Source organism: Gavia stellata, chromosome 1, assembly GCF_030936135.1.
Source record: "Gavia stellata isolate bGavSte3 chromosome 1, bGavSte3.hap2, whole genome shotgun sequence".
Classification (NCBI taxonomy): Eukaryota; Metazoa; Chordata; class Aves; order Gaviiformes; family Gaviidae; genus Gavia; species Gavia stellata.
Window position 1 is genome coordinate 117402269 of NC_082594.1, and position 18554 is coordinate 117420822.

The window sequence follows — 18554 nt, forward strand, 5'->3', positions numbered from 1 at the left end:
TAGTTTGCTGGATTTATGCTAGCCTGTAGACAACAAATAAGTGTCAGACTGACTGCAGCACAACAGATGGTCATGTGCACATACCTGATCTGGATAAGATTTGTGCTGCCGAGTGATCAAGCCTGATATTTAGAGTGCGGGTCTGATAGAGAGGATGTTGGAATGGCAAGCCTCAGATCAAGGGTAGGAACAGGAAAAGAGGTGGGAGATGACTTGAATGGAAAGAGGACTGGCTTGTAGCCAGTCTGTTCTGTGGCAGAGAGGCTGCTTCGTAAAGAAGGCTGTAGAAAGAAGAAGCTGGAATATTGTCTTAAATTTCTTTAACCACACTCTGGACACTGAACTGAAGAGAGTTTGGGTTGATTCTTGGTTGAGTTAAGTTTGTCTTGCTCTCTTTCAGAATGTGAAATTAAGAATGAATGTGCATATTCAGCTGTAAACTCCAGTTTTGGTCAGGTATAGCAAGGAAATAGCGCAGTTTCTCTTCAGACTGTACTAAACAGGTTCATTCTTCAAGGATTCGTGGTCATGTCTAGGGAGTGCAGGGCCAGTGTGCAACTTAGTCACCTAAAAACTGGGAAACAGTTATATTTAGTCACTGTGAAGGTTTCTGTAAAACAGCTAGGTCTGCTCTAAATTGCTCATGGGGTTTTTTTGGGGGTGGAGGGAACAAGGGTATTGCATGTTAATTTAGCTGTGCTGTATCTGCAAGTAAAGCACAGCAAAACACGAGATAGGAAACTTGGTATCCTTTTCCTTGCTAGGATGCAGAAGGCTTCCTGTGCCTAAAACTGAAAGACAGATGGCTGTGATTCAGAACTGTTCTATCTTTTAATTATTTCCAGGTTACCAGCCTTTTTCTCTTTCCCCCACCTCCTTGTCTGCGAAACCCCATGTCTCCAAAACCAGGAAAAAAACCCCAAACAATCCAACCACAAAACAGAACAAAACCAACAGAGAACGAAAACTTGTAGTCTATTATGGTAGTATGATTGAGATATAAGCTGTAGCATGGTTATATGATCAAGAGGCAACAAGCCAGACTAAAGTGGTGAGGCAGGAGGAAAAAAAAAATCTCAAATACTAGCTGTGTGTAATACAGTGGATACTGGGAGAATGATGTAATAGTGAGAGAAGCGTGGTAGTTCTGTAATCTCTAATTGGATTGTTCTTATATCCTCTTTTCCTTGACTACAGTTTTTCTATTACTTTAATGGAAAGCCATACCCTGGAAAGGACATACCATTTAAAGACAGGATCACTTGGGCTGGAGATCTTAACAAGAAAGATGCTTCTATCAGTATATCAAACATGCAGTTCCGGGACAACGGCACTTACATTTGTGATGTCAAGAACCCGCCTGACATTGTTGTCAAACCAGGAGAAATCCGAGTCAGAGTTGTGGAGAAAGGTATTCACCCTATATGATTTTTTTTCTTTCCTTTTTTTTTTTCTTCCCCCTTCTGTGTCTCTATCACTTTTCTTGGGGGTGGGGGAGTACCCTGGAGGGAACAACTATCTTTTTAGTTCTCTTCTTCCAGGTCCTAATAATTGAAGCGATATTCTGTCAGCTGTTTAAAAAACTGAATGTCATACTCTTTTCCTCTATACCCACTAATTCCTATGCTTTTAACAAGTATTAGCAAAAGCTGATGGAAGCCTTGATGAAAGCCCATCTTCTCATTTCAAAGTCCTATGAATTTTATTTCTGCATTATGCTACATCAAGGGTTAGGATGACTTTTGAAATCTGGGGAGCAAGGAGAAAAAGTGGCGGACTCTTCTTTTTAGGACCCATCCAGCATATACACCGGAAAACAAAACTAATCTGGCCCGAGCACATACTGACAGACAGTGAAATGCTACTGTCTTCCATGTGAAGGTGTTTGTGTTGGATGTGCATTCAGTCTCTCTTACTCGGATGGTCTTACAGTATCCATGGTGATCCTTATAAACTGCAAGGGCTCTCTACTTGCAGTCATTTAAGGCTTCTAGTTAGCATTTGGTAGCAATGATCACAGTTCAAGAGCACTTATATTCCGTATGTCAATTTGGCTCTTTATTTCCCTTGGCCATCCAAAACATTTGATTGTTCTAGCTAAGCTGGATGTCAGCCAAAGTGTGACTGTTCCTGCAATGAAATGGTTCTTACAGTGATCAGATTTCCAGATTTAATAAGGACAAGATTAAATGTTGAATTCATAAATGGCAGTGCTGATACAGCTGTTCCATTAGATTTTAATATGTTAGGGAAGATACCTACGTGTATGCTCTAATTAGAATGATACTGCTGCTATAACAGGTGTGTAGCACTGCTCATGAGGTCATTCCATGTACTAACATAGACAAGGTCTATATCTAACTCTTCTCTTCACAGAACAGTTTGAGTTGGATGAGGCCTCTGGAGGTGCTGCCATCCTTAGAACTTTCTGTTTCTTGGAAGTTTGAAGTCTATATAAAATAGGGTCAGTTTATTTTCTTACAGTGTCTTGATAGTCTCTATGAAGAAGCAGTAAACCAGCTGCTGGTTTGTCAAAGTCAGGCTGTCTTGGCAAAGCCTCTTCAGATTTTAGCCCAGGTTAAGCAAATGAAGACTGACTTCAGTACACTAATTCAGCTGATATTTTTCAACAGACTTGCATGCCGGCTTCCCCATAGGTGGAGCATCTGGACAAGAGAATCTCATTGTTTCTGAAGGGAACCCTGTATTGGGCAATACTTCTCATCATCAGAAAAATGCTGCAACAATTATCTTTGAATTCTTAGGAAGACCTTGAAAACAGGTTGTCAAGCTATAGCTGTAATGCTGTCTTGCATTCTGATTTTACCTGAAAGTACTGCTGTTGTGATAGGTTGTACCTCATCCTGAACTGAGCTGGAGATTTTGTTCAATTGAAATAAGTACATGTTGACTGTTGCACTTTTTTTTTTACTGTGCATACATTTAATTTTTCTGAATCATATGTCTAGTGTTGTAAACTGTTCAAAGCCACGTACATACTTTACACATTTAAATGATCTCATAGATGCTTGGTTAGCCTTAGATTTTGGATTAAACATTGAATAAGTTCCATGTTGGCTTAACTGTTTACAATTGCTAAGCTGAGCCATCTCAGCTGATTTTCACTGCAGAATCTGCATAGTATTTGCACAAACAGCTCCATCAACTACGTTGGAAGAATCCTACTGGCATGGATGAGAAGCAAAACTGTTCTTTCCCTAGTGCATCTGAATCTGGAAAGGACTACTGTTCAAAGCCTAAATGACAGAAATTTGTAGGGAATTCCAAGTCCTTACGTTAGGCTGCCCCTACTTGTAATAGGAAGCTGCTTAACACTGTGTTCAAGATAGCTTGTGTTATATGGAGGTACTCCATCTTTGATCTGAACTCTCATGTGGGAAAAATTAGAATTGTCATATGAAAATCTTTATACTTGGCAGCAATGGAAAACTTCAGTTTCCTGCCTATTTCATAAAACTGATACTAACACACTTTCAGCAAAAATGGAATTTGCTTTGAATTACGGTGATACTTAGTGAAAAGTGTGCTTTGAAAGGCTGGATTTTTGGCTTGTGTTAACCTATTAACTTAAACGTTAGCTTTCAGAGCTGGTGTTTGTAACAGACAGTTCCAGCTACAAAACCAATGAAGTCATGGGCTGCTCTGCAAGTGCTTACGAGGAGTTAATGTAACTGTGGAATGCTGAAAAATGCAACAAAAACATGGGGGGGAGACATTCTTCAGCTGAACTATGTGGTCGTAAAATTGTGTGAGCTTTTCTGTAGTCTGTTGGACCATGTTCTGAGGGACAATAAAGCCAGACTCTAGTTTCACGTGCAAACAGTTGCATTTTATAATACGGTCTTAAAAACCTCTGTCGGCAGAAGATAACTGCTGTCCTTTACTCAAATTCAGCCAACCAAAAAAACCCACCTGAGTCAAAGAAATTACAAAACTATCAAATTTTTAATATCACTGTTTCAGCAGACACTCTGCAGTATTGTTTTGGATTGCTGCTTACTTTCTTGCTCTGAAAAAGTGTGTGTGTGTTTTTTTTTTTTTTGTGTACAAGGCAACAGCTGGTCTGCTAACAGAAATGCATGTCTGTTTTGATGCTTTTGCAGACAGTTATTCCTGCACTTGGAAAGATGAAAAAGCACAGAAACTAGGGTACTCTTACTTCTTATATGCCTCAAAATAAATTTGTTTATCTTTGCACAGGGCTCAAACACAATCTCAGTCTTATGTACCTGAAAAGTGTTACTATTTGTAGGACTGTTGTATGAAAGGAGAGAAGGTTAGCACTCCCCTTGATAAGGATGGAAGAGGCCCTCGTGGCCTATACAACACGCATACGGTTAAGGCACTGCCACCTACTTCGTGGCATCTAACCATGGTTTTGCCTGCCCCACGCATCACAACCACCTCTACCAAGGCAAAAAGGAGGGTGGTTGTTGTAGGTGATTCCCTCCTGAGGGGAACAGAGGGCCCAATATGCCGGCCTGACCCAACCCACAGGGAAGTCTGCTGCCTCCCTGGGGCCCGGGTGAGAGAGGTCACGAGGAAACTCCCCAGTCTGGTACGGCCCACCGATTACTACCCACTGGTAGTTTTGCAGGTTGGCAGCGAGGAGATAGAGCAAAGAAGCGTGAAAGGGATGAAGAAGGACTTTAAAGCGCTGGGGAGACTGATTGAGGGATCGGGTGTGCAGGTCGTGTTTTCTGCAATCCCTTCAGTGGCGGTGAGGAACACTGAAAGGAATAAGAAAGCAAACATGGTCAACGCGTGGCTCAGAGACGGGTGCCACCAGAGGAATTTTAGATTCTTTGACCATGGGGTGGTCTCCATAGCACCGGGCCTGCTGAGTGCAGACGGTGTCCAGCTGTCCCCAAGGGGGAAAAGGATCCTTGCCCGTAAGTTGGCAAACCTCATCAGGAGGGCTTTAAACTAGACTCGAAGGGGGAAGGGGATGAAGCCAGGCTACCCAGAGGTGAGCCTAGGGGTGACGTGCCATTGTCGGGGGCAAGACCGATAGCCCAGCTCAAGTGCATCTACTCCAATGCACGCAGCATGGGCGGCAAACAGGAGGAGCTGGAAGCCATTGTGCGGCGGGGCAGCTATGACGTGGTCGCCATCACAGAAACATGGTGGGACGACTCGCATGGCTGGAGTGCTGCGATGGAGGGCTATAAGCTCTTCAGGAGGGATAGGCAAGGAAGGAGAGGCGGTGGGGTGGCTCTGTACGTCAAGGAGTGCTTTGATTGTATAGAGCTGGATGATTGTCACGACGGGGTTGAATGCTTATGGGTAAGGATGAGGGGGAAGGCCAACAAGGCGGATATCCTGCTGGGGGTCTGTTATAGACCACCCGACCAGGGCGTAGAGGCCGATGAAATGTTCTACAAGCGACTGGCAGAAGTCTCACAGTCGCAAGCCCTTGCTCTTGTGGGGGACTTCAACTTACCGGATGTCTGCTGGAAGTACAACACAGCTAAGAGGAAACAGTCCCGGAGGTTCCTCGAGTGTGTGGAAGATAACTTCCTGACGCAGCTGGTAAGCGAGCCTACAAGGGAAGGTGCCCTGCTTGACCTGCTGTTTACGAACAGAGAGGGTCTGGTGGGAGAAGTGAAGGTCGGAGGCCGTCTTGGGCTTAGCGACCATGAAATGATAGTTTTCAATTTTTAGCCAAGTAAGGAGGGGGGTCAGCAATACCGCTACCATGGACTTCCGGAGGGCAGACTTTGGCCTGTTCAGGACACTGGTCGGGAGGGTCCCTTGGGAGATGGTCCTGAAGGGCAAAGGGGCCCAGGAAGGCTGGACCTTCTTCAAGAAGGAAATCTTGAAGGCGCAGGAGCAGGCAGTGCCCATGTGCCGTAAGAAGAGCCGGCGGGGAAGACGGCCGGCCTGGCTGAACAAGGAGCTTATGCTGAGGCTCGGGGAAAAAAAGAGAACTTACCACCTCTGGAAGAAGGGGCAGGCAAGTGAAGAAGAATACAAGGACCTCGTTAGGTCATGCAGGGAGGGAATTAGGAAGGCGAAAGCCCAGCTAGAGCTCAACCTGGCCACGGTCGTGAGGGACAACAAAAAAAGCTTCTATAAATACATTAACAACAAAAAGAGAGCCAAGGAGGATCTCCATCCTCTACTGGATGCGGCGGGGAACGTTGTCACGAAGGATGAGGAAAAGGCTGAGGTACTTAATGCCTTCTTTGCCTCAGTCTTTAACAGCCACACCAGGTATCCTCAGGGTATCCGTCTCCCTGAGCTGGAAGACAAGGATGGAGTGCAAAATAGGCTCCCCATGATCCAGGAGGAAGCAGTTAACGACCTGCTATGCCACCTGGACACTCATAAGTCTATGGGGCCTGATGGCATCCACCCAAGGGTGCTGAGGGAGCTGGCGGAGGAGCTTGCCAAGCCGCTCTCCATCATTTATCAACAGTCCTGGTCAACGGGGGAGGTCCCGGATGACTGGAGGCTTGCCAACGTGACGCCCATCTACAAGAAGGGTCGGAAGGAGGATCCGGGGAACTACAGGCCTGTCAGCCTGACCTCGGTGCCGGGGAAGGTTATGGAGAGGCTCATCTCGAGGGCGCTCACGGGACACATGCAAGATAACCAAGGGATCAGGCCCAGCCAGCATGGGTTCATGAAAGGCAGGTCCTGCTTGACCAACCTGATCTCCTTCTATGACCAGGTGACCCGCCTAGTGGATGAGGGGAAGGCTGTCGATGTTGTCTACCTGGACTTCAGCAAAGCCTTTGACACTGTTCCCCACAGTATTCTCCTAGAGAAGCTGGCGACTTGTGGTTTAGACAGGTACACTCTTCGCTGGGTAAAAAACTGGCTGGATGGCCGAGCCCAGAGAGTTGTAGTGAATGGGGTGAAATCCAGCTGGCGGCCGGTCACAAGCGGAGTCCCCCAGGGCTCAGTTTTGGGGCCAGTCTTGTTTAATGTCTTTATTGATGATCTGGATGAGGGGATAGAGTGCTCCCTCAGCAAGTTTGCAGACGACACCAAGTTGGGAGGGAGTGTTGATCAGCTTGAGGGTAGGAAGGCTCTGCAGAGGGATCTGGACAGGCTGGATCGATGGGCTGAGGCCAACCGGATGAAGTTCAATAAGGCCAAGTGCCGGGTTCTACACTTTGGCCACAACAACCCCAGGCAACGCTACAGGCTTGGGGATGAGTGGCTGGAAAGCTCCCCCGCAGAAAAGGACCTGGGGGTGTTGATCGACAGCCGGCTGAAGATGAGCCAGCAGTGTGCCCAGGTGGCCAAGAAGGCCAACGGCATCCTGGCCTGTATCAGAAATGGTGTGGCCAGCAGGAGCAGGGAGGTGATCGTGCCCCTGTACTCGGCACTGGTGAGGCCGCACCTCGAATCCTGTGTTCAGTTTTGGGCCCCTCACTCCAAGAAAGACATTGAGGTGCTGGAGCATGTCCAGAGAAGGGCGGTGAAGCTGGTGAGGGGTCTGGAGCACAAGTCTGATGAGGAGCGGCTGAGGGAGCTGGGGTTGTTCAGTCTGGAGAAGAGGAGGCTGAGGGGAGACCTCATCGCTCTCTACAACTACCTGAAAGGGGGTTGCAGAGAGGTGGGTGTTGGTCTGTTCTCCCAAGTGACAAGTGACAGGACTAGAGGAAATGGCCTCAAGTTGCGCCAGGGGAGGTTCAGGCTAGATATTAGGAAAAAGTTCTTTACTGAGAGAGTAGTGAAACATTGGAACAGGCTGCCCAGGGAGGTGGTAGAGTCACCCTCCCTGGAGGTATTCAAGGAGCGTGTGGATGTGGCATTGTGGGATGTAGCTTGATGGGCGTGGAGCTGTGTGGTGTTGGGTGGGTTGGTTTTTGGTGTGTTGTGGTTTGTTGTTGTTGTGTGGTGTGGTTTTTTTTGTTTTGTTTTGTTTGGTTTTTTTTTTTTTTTTGGTTGGACTTGATGATCTTGCAGGTCTTTTCCAACCTTAGTGATTCTGTGATTCTGTGACTCCCTTCCTTAATAGCAGATGGACCTCTGGGCTGCCAAAAGGTTCTGGAAAGAAGGCATATCTTCCTCTAAATTGTGGCACTCGTCTTCATCTTTAATTTCTTACTAAGACTCTGAATTACCATGTTGTTACAAATTGGCATCTAACACTAGAGATCAGGTAGCCCTTCTCCTGAAAGTCACTGAACTCAAAATGAACAGTAGTAAACGTAAGCCCTGTTTTCTTACTGTGATGCCCCTGCTTCAGGGTACAGTGTTGTTCTGCTCCCTTCTAGATAAGTATGTCAAAATGGGCTTGGTCTGCAGGCTGCAAACTTGCTGGGAATGCTTTGTATAAGCATGGTCTGTGGTCCTTGCTGGAATGAGTCCAGCAAAGGGTGGCTAAGATGATTAAGGGACTGGACCACCTTTCATACGAGGAGAAGCTGAGAGAGCTGGGGTTGTCTAGCTTGCAAAAGAGAAGAAGGGGGGTTGTCTAGCCTGCAAAAGAGAAGAAAGGCTCAGAGGGATCTCACCAGGGATTTCTGTGCATTGATAGGATCTAAAGAAGACTGAGCCAGGGTCCTCAGTGGTGCCTAGTGACAGGACAAGAGACAATGGGCATAAATTGAAACACAGGAAATTCTGTCTGAACATAAGAAAACACATTTTTACTGTGGTTGAACACTAGAATAGGTTGCCCAAAGAGGTTATGGAGTCTCCCATCCTTGGAGATAGTCAGAACCAAACTGGACAGAGTATTCAGCAAACTGTGCTAGCTGACCCTGCTTGAGCAGGGGGGTTGGACTAGCCAATCTCAAGGAGACCCTTCCAATCTCAACAATTCTGTGATGATCAGATGCAGGTATCTGAGAAAGATTGTTCTATGTAAGACATTTTACCTGTTGGATCTTATGCTGATTCACATGTATTTGGTGCAAGTAGCTAGTGTAGCATGGACTTTTGCAAGGAACCCTCTGGTCTAAGATGTTCCTTGCATTAAACACAATGCAGGGGGAGGGACTTTGTTTCTTACTGGGAAAAGCTATAATGGTAGTCTGTGTATTCTTTATCTTGTAAGTCTTTTGTACTCATTCTCTGATTGGCTTTTATTTCTGGCTGCTTTTTCTTGGCCTACCATCCCCCAAAATTATATTGTAGAAAACATGAATAAATCAATACTGTGCTCCTATAAGTGTATTTCTAGTATTGTACAATGATCCTGACTTAAGAAGGGAAAGAATGACTCTATAAAAATGTAGAGAGATATGTATTTTGAGACACCAGAATCATGTATAAACACTCTTAAGAGTGATCATAGGTAGTAAGTAGGCTGTCTGCTGCATGCTACCCAGAGAACACCCAGCCTTCAGCACTCTTAGTTGGTTAGCAATGCGCTATGTTCAAATCTGCTTTCAAGTGTGCCTGCCTTTTCCTGTTGACCTCACTGGGAATTAGCCAGATACAAAATGAGACAGGGTTGTCCTCATTGTCGCGTGCGTTCCCTGATACGTAAAAATTCTTTTCTGAAGGGTGGTGACATTAAGAATGCTCTCGGTGTGTGCTCCGTTCATATGTTGTTCTGCTGGCTGCCTGCTATCACTACCACTTAGGCTGCATGTTATAATTTCTGGATATTACATTAGTGCCTTCTGCTCTAAATGAATCCAAGGTCAAGAGCATTTGTGGTTTGCACTTCTGTTAATGAGGGAATGCAGAAGAGTTGAATGTTTTCTCCCTTCTCTCCCCAGACAGCCTGCCTGCGTTCCCCATTGCCATGGTGGCAGGGATAGTCATCGGTACGGTTACAGGTCTCTCACCGCTCATCTCTATTGTCGTGTGTCTTGTCATCAGAAAGAACAACTCTAAAAAACGATACTCTGGGTAAGAGATCTCCTTCCTCACCTGTGGATGATGTGAGGAATAGCAGCAGGATCAGAGGGAGGGCTTAGAGGGCGGTAGGAGTTGTTTCAGCCAAGTCTTGGCAACCATGGCTAGAGATAGGGTATGGCCATGTGGAATGGTCACTATAGGTCATCTGCCTATAATGATTATCTTTGTACTGTGCTTGAAAAGATCTACTCGCCATGAGTTACACCTGAAAATCACCAAATTTTGGAGTTGATCCCCAGCCACAAGCATATATGCCCTAAGAACATTTGATCCAAGATCCCTTAGCCCTGGTCTATTCCACTTCCCTTCTCTCCAGCCCTGCTTCCCCCTACCACCCCCAACCCGCAAAGGAAAAGTGCCACACATGCACTTTAAGGAATGCTCTGCGTTGAGATTAAGATTGGATTTTTCAATTACCAGTGTCTGGCTCCTGAGCCTGGAGTATACTTGCCAAAACCTCATTTATCACCACACTTCAAAGTAAGGAAGGAGTAGGCACTCTGCATCCATTCTCATTCACTGTCTGTTTTTTGTTAACTGTTACCATCCCTGCAAGGTTTTTAGTGTTAGGAGGATAACTCCACAAAGTGAAACACAGATCTTTGAGTGGGCGTATGAAAAAGCAACAAGAACTAACAAAGGCAGACTTGAGTCCTGTGGTGATGGAGCTTGGTGCTGGTAGGGGAGGTTCTTCCTTTTTTCTCCTCTCTAATTAGCTGGTAATTTGCTTCTATAAGAAAGAATGAAAATTATGTATGTAGTCTTCAAAACAAACCCCAAACTTACAACTTTCTTCTGTTCTTTCCCCAACAAATATTCCTGCTTCCTGCAGATTCTTTGGGTTGCCTGTGGTTTAAAAGAAAGTAACTCCAAAAATAAATTTGTGGGGATTTCTAAATTAAACTTTGCCCTGTCCTTGTCCTAGTTGGAGAGCTTAGAGAAAGTGAGTTGGCTATTGCCTAATGGTAAGGCTAAATATAGCAAAGGTGGCTGTGTGTGCTCAAAATTGTGTGGAAAGCCTGGTTTTCCCTTTCTGCATGTCCCCTTCCCCTAAGAACTGAGAAGAAGCCTGCAGTGTCATGCACCAGCAGTGTGCGTGAGGCGGTCTGCTTGCCTTGCTTCCCAGTGACCTGCTCTTCCTGCTGAAGGACACGCTGGTGCTGAGCCTGGAACAGTAGTTTATGCACTGTCATTTCTTGTAGTAGATTTAACTACTCTCTTGGGAAAGTAATCTCTGAAGTTTAAATACTGCTTTCACTGACCATACCGGCTCTGCATGACCTGTAAAGACAAACCAAGTGTGCTGTGACCCCCTCCAAACTTACGGACTTCTTCTACATGATGCTAACCCAGTGTGTGGTGGTGGTGGTGATGGTGGTGAGATGCACTTGCTCTTAGATAACCATTCTGCCTTGAACTGAGGTGGGCTGGGGCACTGCGCGGCATCTGGAACCCCTGCATGGCCACAGTCTCCATTCATGCTCTGACTTTGGTGTTTTTTTGTTTTTTTTTTTTTTTTTCTTTCTGCCTTGGTGTGCTGGGATCGGATCCTACTTACCTTCCTCTCCTTACAGAGATCCTGATATAGACGCCAGATTGGGAATGTAACAGGGCTGGGTCTTCTCTTCCAGTCCCACTAGACACCATGGTAACTAATCAAGTTGGTGGTTGCTGTTAATACCTGTGTGTATGTGTACACATTTCCTCTTCCTTTGCTGACTAACCAGCTAGCTCTCTACTAACGTAACTTCATTGTAGTTTGTGCTGGAATCTGTTGGCAAAGGGATGATGCATTTCACTGGGTGCTTGGGTTTCATTGTCTCATGTCTAACTGGGGTGGGATTGCTGCTTATCCCAGATGGTGTCCCTCCATCTCTTCCAACAGTGAACTTGCCAGTACATTGACTAAAGCACAGGAAATTCAGAGCCCTTTCTGTGTCAGAATAAAAGTAAATTCCCTGTAAGTGTTCCTCTGGCTCAGACAGGTTGTGTGTTTGAAAACTTGCAGTGGTCTAAGTGCATTAGTTGCTTAAACCTGAATTCTGACTTTTAGATAGTGTAGATCAGAGGAATTTTGTGAATAAAGCAAACAATTCATGATTACATCGTTTTGATAACAGAAGGGGCTTCTTTGTCTCTGAGACGGTAGAAGCCCCTTGCCCTGATGGTTGGGGGCAGTATTTTTATTTTTTTTTTTCTTACTGCTGCATGTATGAGGAGATAAGTCTTCTATGGTTAGACTTACCAAAGGATAAAAAATTATTGCCCTGTGAGGAGGTAGTCTGCTTAATGTCACTGTCCTCATTTGTTTTTTTCTGTACTTGCCTTGTACACTGTCTGTCTAAAAAGACTGGGGGAAAAGGATGCCCAGTGGCCAGAGAGCTGTGGTAGCAAAGGGAACTCCTGTGTCTGCTGTCAAGGAGGTGGCTGGTTTTCCTTCCTGGCTGCTTGGGTACGAGGATGTAGACCTAGCATTTAGAGACCCATTACTGCATTGCCCAGAAGCTGCTGACGTTAAGTCTAAGGGCATTTGCTCACATACTTAGCTCTGTGGTATTCATTTCTCTGTCTGTCACAGGCTTGTTTTCTTTCCAGTCCTGCTTTAAGCAGATGGAAGAAGAAAACAGAGAGTGAAAACTGGCAACCTTCTTTTAGGGGTGTTGATTCTCACCACAAGACAGTTTTCTTGTTTGAAAAACACAAGATTTGCCTGATTAGATACTCAAGTAGCTATATCAGGGCACATAGCTTACATGTCACGTGTGACTCTTAAAGTAACTGCTCCAGAGACTAGTGTCTGTTGTGAGTGGGCAGAATTATTTTGGGATTGTAGCCTAACCAAAAGCAAGGGAACTAATGTGGAGTTTGGTAGGAAGTACCTTTCTGGTATGGATTGCTGGTGGCTCTTGCAAGTGTTCGCTCTAACTATAGCACTGGTATAACACTTGCCTCAGTGACTGGGACTATTTAGCTTACAGTTAGAAGATAATTGCTGTTTATCACTGTTAACTGAGTCTGAAGCCTCAGTGAAGAAAACACATGGTTTTAGACAGGTTGGGTTAATGGGAATATTTAGGGAACAGGGGTTTTGGAGGAACTGCTGTCCTATGTTAGTAAGTTGTTCCTTCATGTTGCTTACCAGTGAGACTCTGGGAGGAAGGATAGAGAAATGTCTAAGGAGAGATGGAGAATTGTATGTGTTTATTTCAGAATCCATTATGTTCATTTTTACTTTGGCGTAATCTGCCACATTCATCTTGCCATCACTCGTTTTTTGTTTTTGTTCTTTTTTTTTTTGTGTGTGTGTGCCTCTTGAACATTGTCGTGCAAACTCTGCTCTGCCACCTCGTCAGCTGCAGTACATCTGAGAGCTTGATGTCACCGGTTAAGCAGGCTCCGCAGAAGTCACCCTCCGACACAGAGGGTCTGGTAAACAGCGTGCCCACCAGATCACACCAGGTAAACTGCTTCCTGCTGCTTCCCGAAGCAGGATCCTCCCAGAGTGTGGGGGAGATGGTATGGAAAAGATAAAGGTGGGGTGGGACACATGAATTAGGTGCCGTCTGTTAAGGTGATGAGGGCTGGGGGGGTAAAAGTGTCTGCTCCGAACAAGGGATGGGCAGTAAGCTGGGACTGGTGAACTCTTCTGTAGAAAGCTTAGTGCAATTGAAAGAATAGCGTCTTGATAATAGCTGGGATGGAGTTTTATGCCTTTTTTGTACTAATGTATAAAAAAGATGTTTCTGATCTTGTGCGTTAACACACAAGTGGTAGTGAAGTGCAAGGATGAGGGCCTGGCAAGGATGAGGAGTGGGCAGTGGATAGCTGTTTACTGTAGAGACAACATTATCTACTAGATGTGGAATCACCCCATAAAGCTGCCTAATCTGTTCTAGGATTGTAATGGGGAGGAATTTTAATTACTGGTTCATCACTGTGAAGGTGCCTGCTCTGTGGTGTGTACTTCCTTCACAAGGAAATGAGCCGGCGCAGCGCAAACACCGACAAGTTTGAAGATGACTCTTGCTGCTGAGAGCTTGAAATTGCTACGCTTTGTCTTGTGCTTGCTGCTGTTGGCAAAGTTCTGCTGGCTTTGAAGGAAAAAGGTGGCTCTTATCCAGGCTTAACATCCCATGGGAAATTAGTCAGAGGGGAGAGAGAATGAATCAGACAGGGATTTTAGGCAATATATGATTACCTGTTAACAGTGTACAGGATTTCCATATTTGTAAGCTGTTTTTTACCTCTTGCTTTGCAAATTCCCAGCAATTTTCCTGTGGAGGTACAGATCCTGAGTGAGTCCAAAATGGAGTTTTTCTTAATTAGCCACCTTTTAGCAAGTGGCTGCAGAGTAGTGTGTGAACTGATGGGTTTTTAAATCAGAGTTAATACGTGGTTTCTTAATTTCTCCTGACAAAATAATGGAGATGTGTGTTAATGTGTTAACACTACAGGAAAAAAATGCAGTGCTAACAGTGAGCTGCGTAAAGTCAAAGTCCCTACTCTGTTGGGCTTCCAGTCTGGTTTTGAAATGCATCTGGTTCTTGGCAGGTGCAGTATTTCCAGAGTTTTAGCACATAGGCCCGCAAAGCTACCTGACTTCAGAGAACAGTAACTCTGAACATAAAGGCAATATACTCAAGCTATAAGATTTAAAAATAGTTCAGATTTTGACTGGAGTGGGTCTAGTAGCAGCAGGCTGGCTCTAAGACCTCTAGTTCATGGGAGGGGCTTCTAGAATGGGTGAATGAGACAGGTGATTCCGGCCTCTGCCTCCTCCCCCCCCCCCAAAAAAAAAAAAGAAAAAAAAAAAGAAAAAAGCTTATGTGTGGGATGTTGCAGTAGCTGTTGGAGTCAACTTTCCTAGGTCAAAAGACCAAGATGTTTTTTTTAATTACTGTCATGGTACGAAGCAGTACATGCAAGTGCCCTGAGAGCTACATGGAGGAAGACTTTTGCTGTTCTGCACTTACATCTTGAAAGCAAAAATACTTTTATCTTCTCTGTAATGTTTTGGTGTGAAAACTTGCTGTGTCCTCACCCTTCCGTGTCCCCAGTGTTCTGGGTTTCAATATACTGGAAGGAACATGTCAGAGTAGATCTAAACTTTGTAAAGATAACTCAGAATCAGTGTGCTTTTGCCCTTCTGTGGTCACTCCAGTCTGCTTATTCCCTGACAGATACCTCCAGGGTCTTCCCACAGGTAAGTTCCTAAAGGAAAACCAGAGGTGTGAACACTCCTGACCTCAAAGGAAAAATATGGCAAATGGCTTTAGTTTTGTTTAGTTTTAGTTTAGTTTTTTAGTTTTGAATCTCTTTTGTCAGGCAAGGAGAGCTTTGTCTGGATTTCCTTTCCTTGGCAAACATTTGTAGCAGCAAGTGGTTCCTCTGCTTTCTGTTAAGCATTTGCTCCATCTTTACAGAACAGCAAGAAACAGATTTACTTTTCTCTAAAAAGATCCACAATAAAGTCAAGGTAGATCAGATTTTGAACAGATGGTTTAAATCCATGAGAAAACTAAATTTCAGTTGATTATGCTTACATTTTTAACTTCTAGCCATTGGGGTTTTTTTTTAGAAAAGGGTGATACCAACATGCAAATTAACATATGTGAAATCTGGCATCACATATAAGTAAAACCTGATATTTCTTGGTAATCAATAAATTCGTTGTAGTATTCAAGCTTTTGAGCTGTTGTGTAGGTGAAATGCTGATATTCAGATTCCTAGCAGTTCCCAGAAGCAGTTGCAGGCTGCTTGCTGGTTCAGGCACACTTTTGTGTCTTTGATTGCCTGGCAGTTTTAGACCAGTGGTTCACACAGTCAGTGCTGTGGTTGAACAGTAAAGGCCTGTGGACTTCCTTGTAGCCTTTTACTTGGTAGGATGTCTAGGAAGTGTCGGAAGTGTCTGAAGGCTTTGTGCTTCACTGGTGGAGAAGAACTGTGAATACAAATACACAACCCCTGCCTCTGCAAGTTAAAAACAGTAATAGAGGTGTTCACTCTCAAAGAGTGGCATTTAAATTAAATTTATTGAATGAGGTTCCCTCATTTTGTTATTTATGTATCAGTTTAAGAATCAGTGATGAAGTATTTGTCCACATCACTTCTCAGCTGAAAGTGCACTTGAGCCTGCACTTCTTTGTGTTTTGTGTGCAAGTTTATCAAGTGTGGACCTCGCTTTCTGGAGTGCCCCAGAATGCTGAAAGTATGCATATCTGATTCTGAGAATGTTCAGCTGGTTGAATCAACTCCACTTGTTTTCACTGTGTCTTCCTTCTCAGCAGGTATGTTCTGTCCTGTCAAATTTGTATGTGGTGTTTTTTCTCCATGCCATCATTCTGTAGTGACTCGTATTCTACCATGACTGTTATTTGGATGAGTGAGAAAAGCATTTCCAGTGAAGGCAAGAACTATATGTGTTTCCCATGTGGATGTCCTTGTTTAGCTAGTAATCTGGGTTGCAGCGGGCAAACTGGAAGGTAGATGTGTGTTGTCCCAGGATATGCTAACTCCAAAGTGGCTGTCATTTGTTTTTGTGCCTTGCAAGGAGCTGAGTATTCACTTTTGGGCAGGCTGAAGGACCACTGATCTTAAAGTGTAACTTCCATAGAAATGCATTTCTGATGTGCAGAGCAGTATGGTATAGAGATCCTAAGCAGGTAGGTCTGTCAGTGTAGAAGCAGGGAGAACTAAAGTGACATTAACTTAAGTGCAGATCTCTGACTTTGCTTTTTCTGGTTTAAGACGTACCTGAACAGGCTATGTTTGAGCTCTGTTCCAGGCTTTGAACTGGACCCCAGGACCCTGGGAAGGAGCAGTTCATGGTGCCAGGGATCTTGATTTAAATTTCAGGTAAATTTCCTGGAGCTGGAATCTGTGATAGTTGCAACATCTTTCAGAATCTAAAAAATTTGAAGTACTGTAGACCACTGTTAGACTGTGATGGTCTAACTTTGTAATTCCTTTTTCTTTGCTGTACCTTGCAATTCATGACTCTGCTGACAAACCCTTAGGAAGGTATTGGTACACCTGCTACTCTTTTCCCTTCAGTTCTGAATGGAAAAATTGCAAGGCTTAGGGAGATGCTGGGTTTTACATGGCAGTGCTGGTCTGTCTTCTGGTTCTGAAGAGTCAGGATGAGCTTATTTGGGATTAGGTGAAAATTCTGATTTGTTTAGACTTTTTTGAAGCTTTTCCGTGTGGAAGAAGTCTTTACTAAGATTCAGATCACTGAAGGTATCAAAGGCAGGAAAAAACGCCATCCCTGGTGCTGATTATAATCAGCTAGAAAATCAGTTGGCAGCAAATCGAATAGATGGAGCGTTATAATAAATCCTTGGTCCTCCTTTTCTCTGTGTTAGCTAATCTGCCACTTATTTGGGTAATAGTGAACACATCGAGACAATGATGGCTTGGTTTGGATCAGGTGATCACACCAGTCAGTCTGTCCACCACCACTTAATATGCTGGTTGCAGCAGAATAACTATAGTTAACCTGGCATAAGATTAGAATAGCTATAAGATAACTGATCCTGAGTGAACTCCTGCGGTAGAAAATTGACCCATCAGAATTACTTGAACAAAACTTGAAATGTCATAGTGCGTACTTTATGCAGTTTTAGATTTTTTTTTTTTTAAACTGATAGGAAGTGCTCTCAAGCTGAATTTATCATACCTTTGACCTATGACTTCAGGCAGATGAGATTTCCCAAATTGCTGACAAATAAACCTTAGGGTCACTTGACGTTTATATGGACACTGCACTCTAACTGGAATTAGTAATGTAATCCTGATACAATGTTGGAGACTAGAACAACATGAGAGCCAATAGCAGAAAAAGAAAAAAAAAAAAGTGGCTATAATGAGACTTGAAATCCAGAATTTTCTAAGACATCAGTGTCTCTTTTTTTTGAGCATTTTCTCAGTCTGTTATTTATATTCAGCGTTTTATATCTGATTGCAAGTTTTCATCCTTCTGTCCATCTCCTTCCTCTAATCTTTATCAGTTGGGAAATACTTTACCTGGAAGGAAGAAAATTTGGATTTATACTCTTCTGAAAGAGAACAAGGTATTTATCAGGTGTGTGCTTTGCCATTGTGTTGGGGGGAAAACAGCTGTGCAGAAGTGTACCTATGGTCCTTCAAGGACTTAATTTTCTGTACAGAAGGTCTTTTTTCATCTCTGCCCCCTAATTTTGCTTTGGAAGATAGGTGGAAGGATTGCTGGGTCAGTTCCATAATGACGTTTTCTAATTTGGCAGGATACCAAAAGTACTGGGGAGAAGGGGGTAGAAGTGCCTGTGAAGGCTACTTCTTCCTCGGACGTAAGGGAAACAGAGTTAAATGGATGAAATGGTTTTGAAGCAAAAATTGCTAAAAAATCTGCAGGCAAAATAAAAGATCTCTCCTTGTAATTTCCCACCCCCAAATAGGACAGTCCCTTTCCCTGCCGCACAGAAGCTGCGTGTGGTCTCTCTGCTGAGGTCACTTGGTAGGTGGTCGCAGCTTTCTGCTCTGTGCTTATGTCAGTTGGGGCATGCAGAACGGGAGCTGCAGGTCAGACCTTTCCAGAAAGGTCCCACCTGTCTTGCTGGGTACCTGTTCTTTACAGGCTGCAGTCCTGCCCCCAACCCATCTCGAATACCTGCAGTTCACTTTCCTGTGGGCTGTGTTTTGGAGGACATGGTGTTTTAGGAAGG

At 44.3% G+C, this 18554-nt stretch overlaps 1 protein-coding gene and 1 non-coding gene across 2 annotated transcripts in view; both read left to right on the forward strand.

The window, feature by feature from the left end:
• MPZL1 (myelin protein zero like 1) overlaps positions 1-18554 on the forward strand; it is a 45632-nt gene that overhangs the window by 22649 nt on the left and 4429 nt on the right. Inside the window, exons 3-5 of the mRNA XM_059821264.1 lie at positions 1198-1411; positions 9711-9843; positions 13206-13311. Of these exons, the coding sequence (XP_059677247.1) occupies positions 1198-1411; positions 9711-9843; positions 13206-13311 (453 nt within the window). The remainder of the gene's footprint in view (positions 1-1197; positions 1412-9710; positions 9844-13205; positions 13312-18554) is intronic.
• LOC132318800 (U6atac minor spliceosomal RNA) lies at positions 4276-4403 on the forward strand. The gene has a single exon (XR_009484398.1). It is a non-coding gene; the product is annotated as a U6atac minor spliceosomal RNA (small nuclear RNA).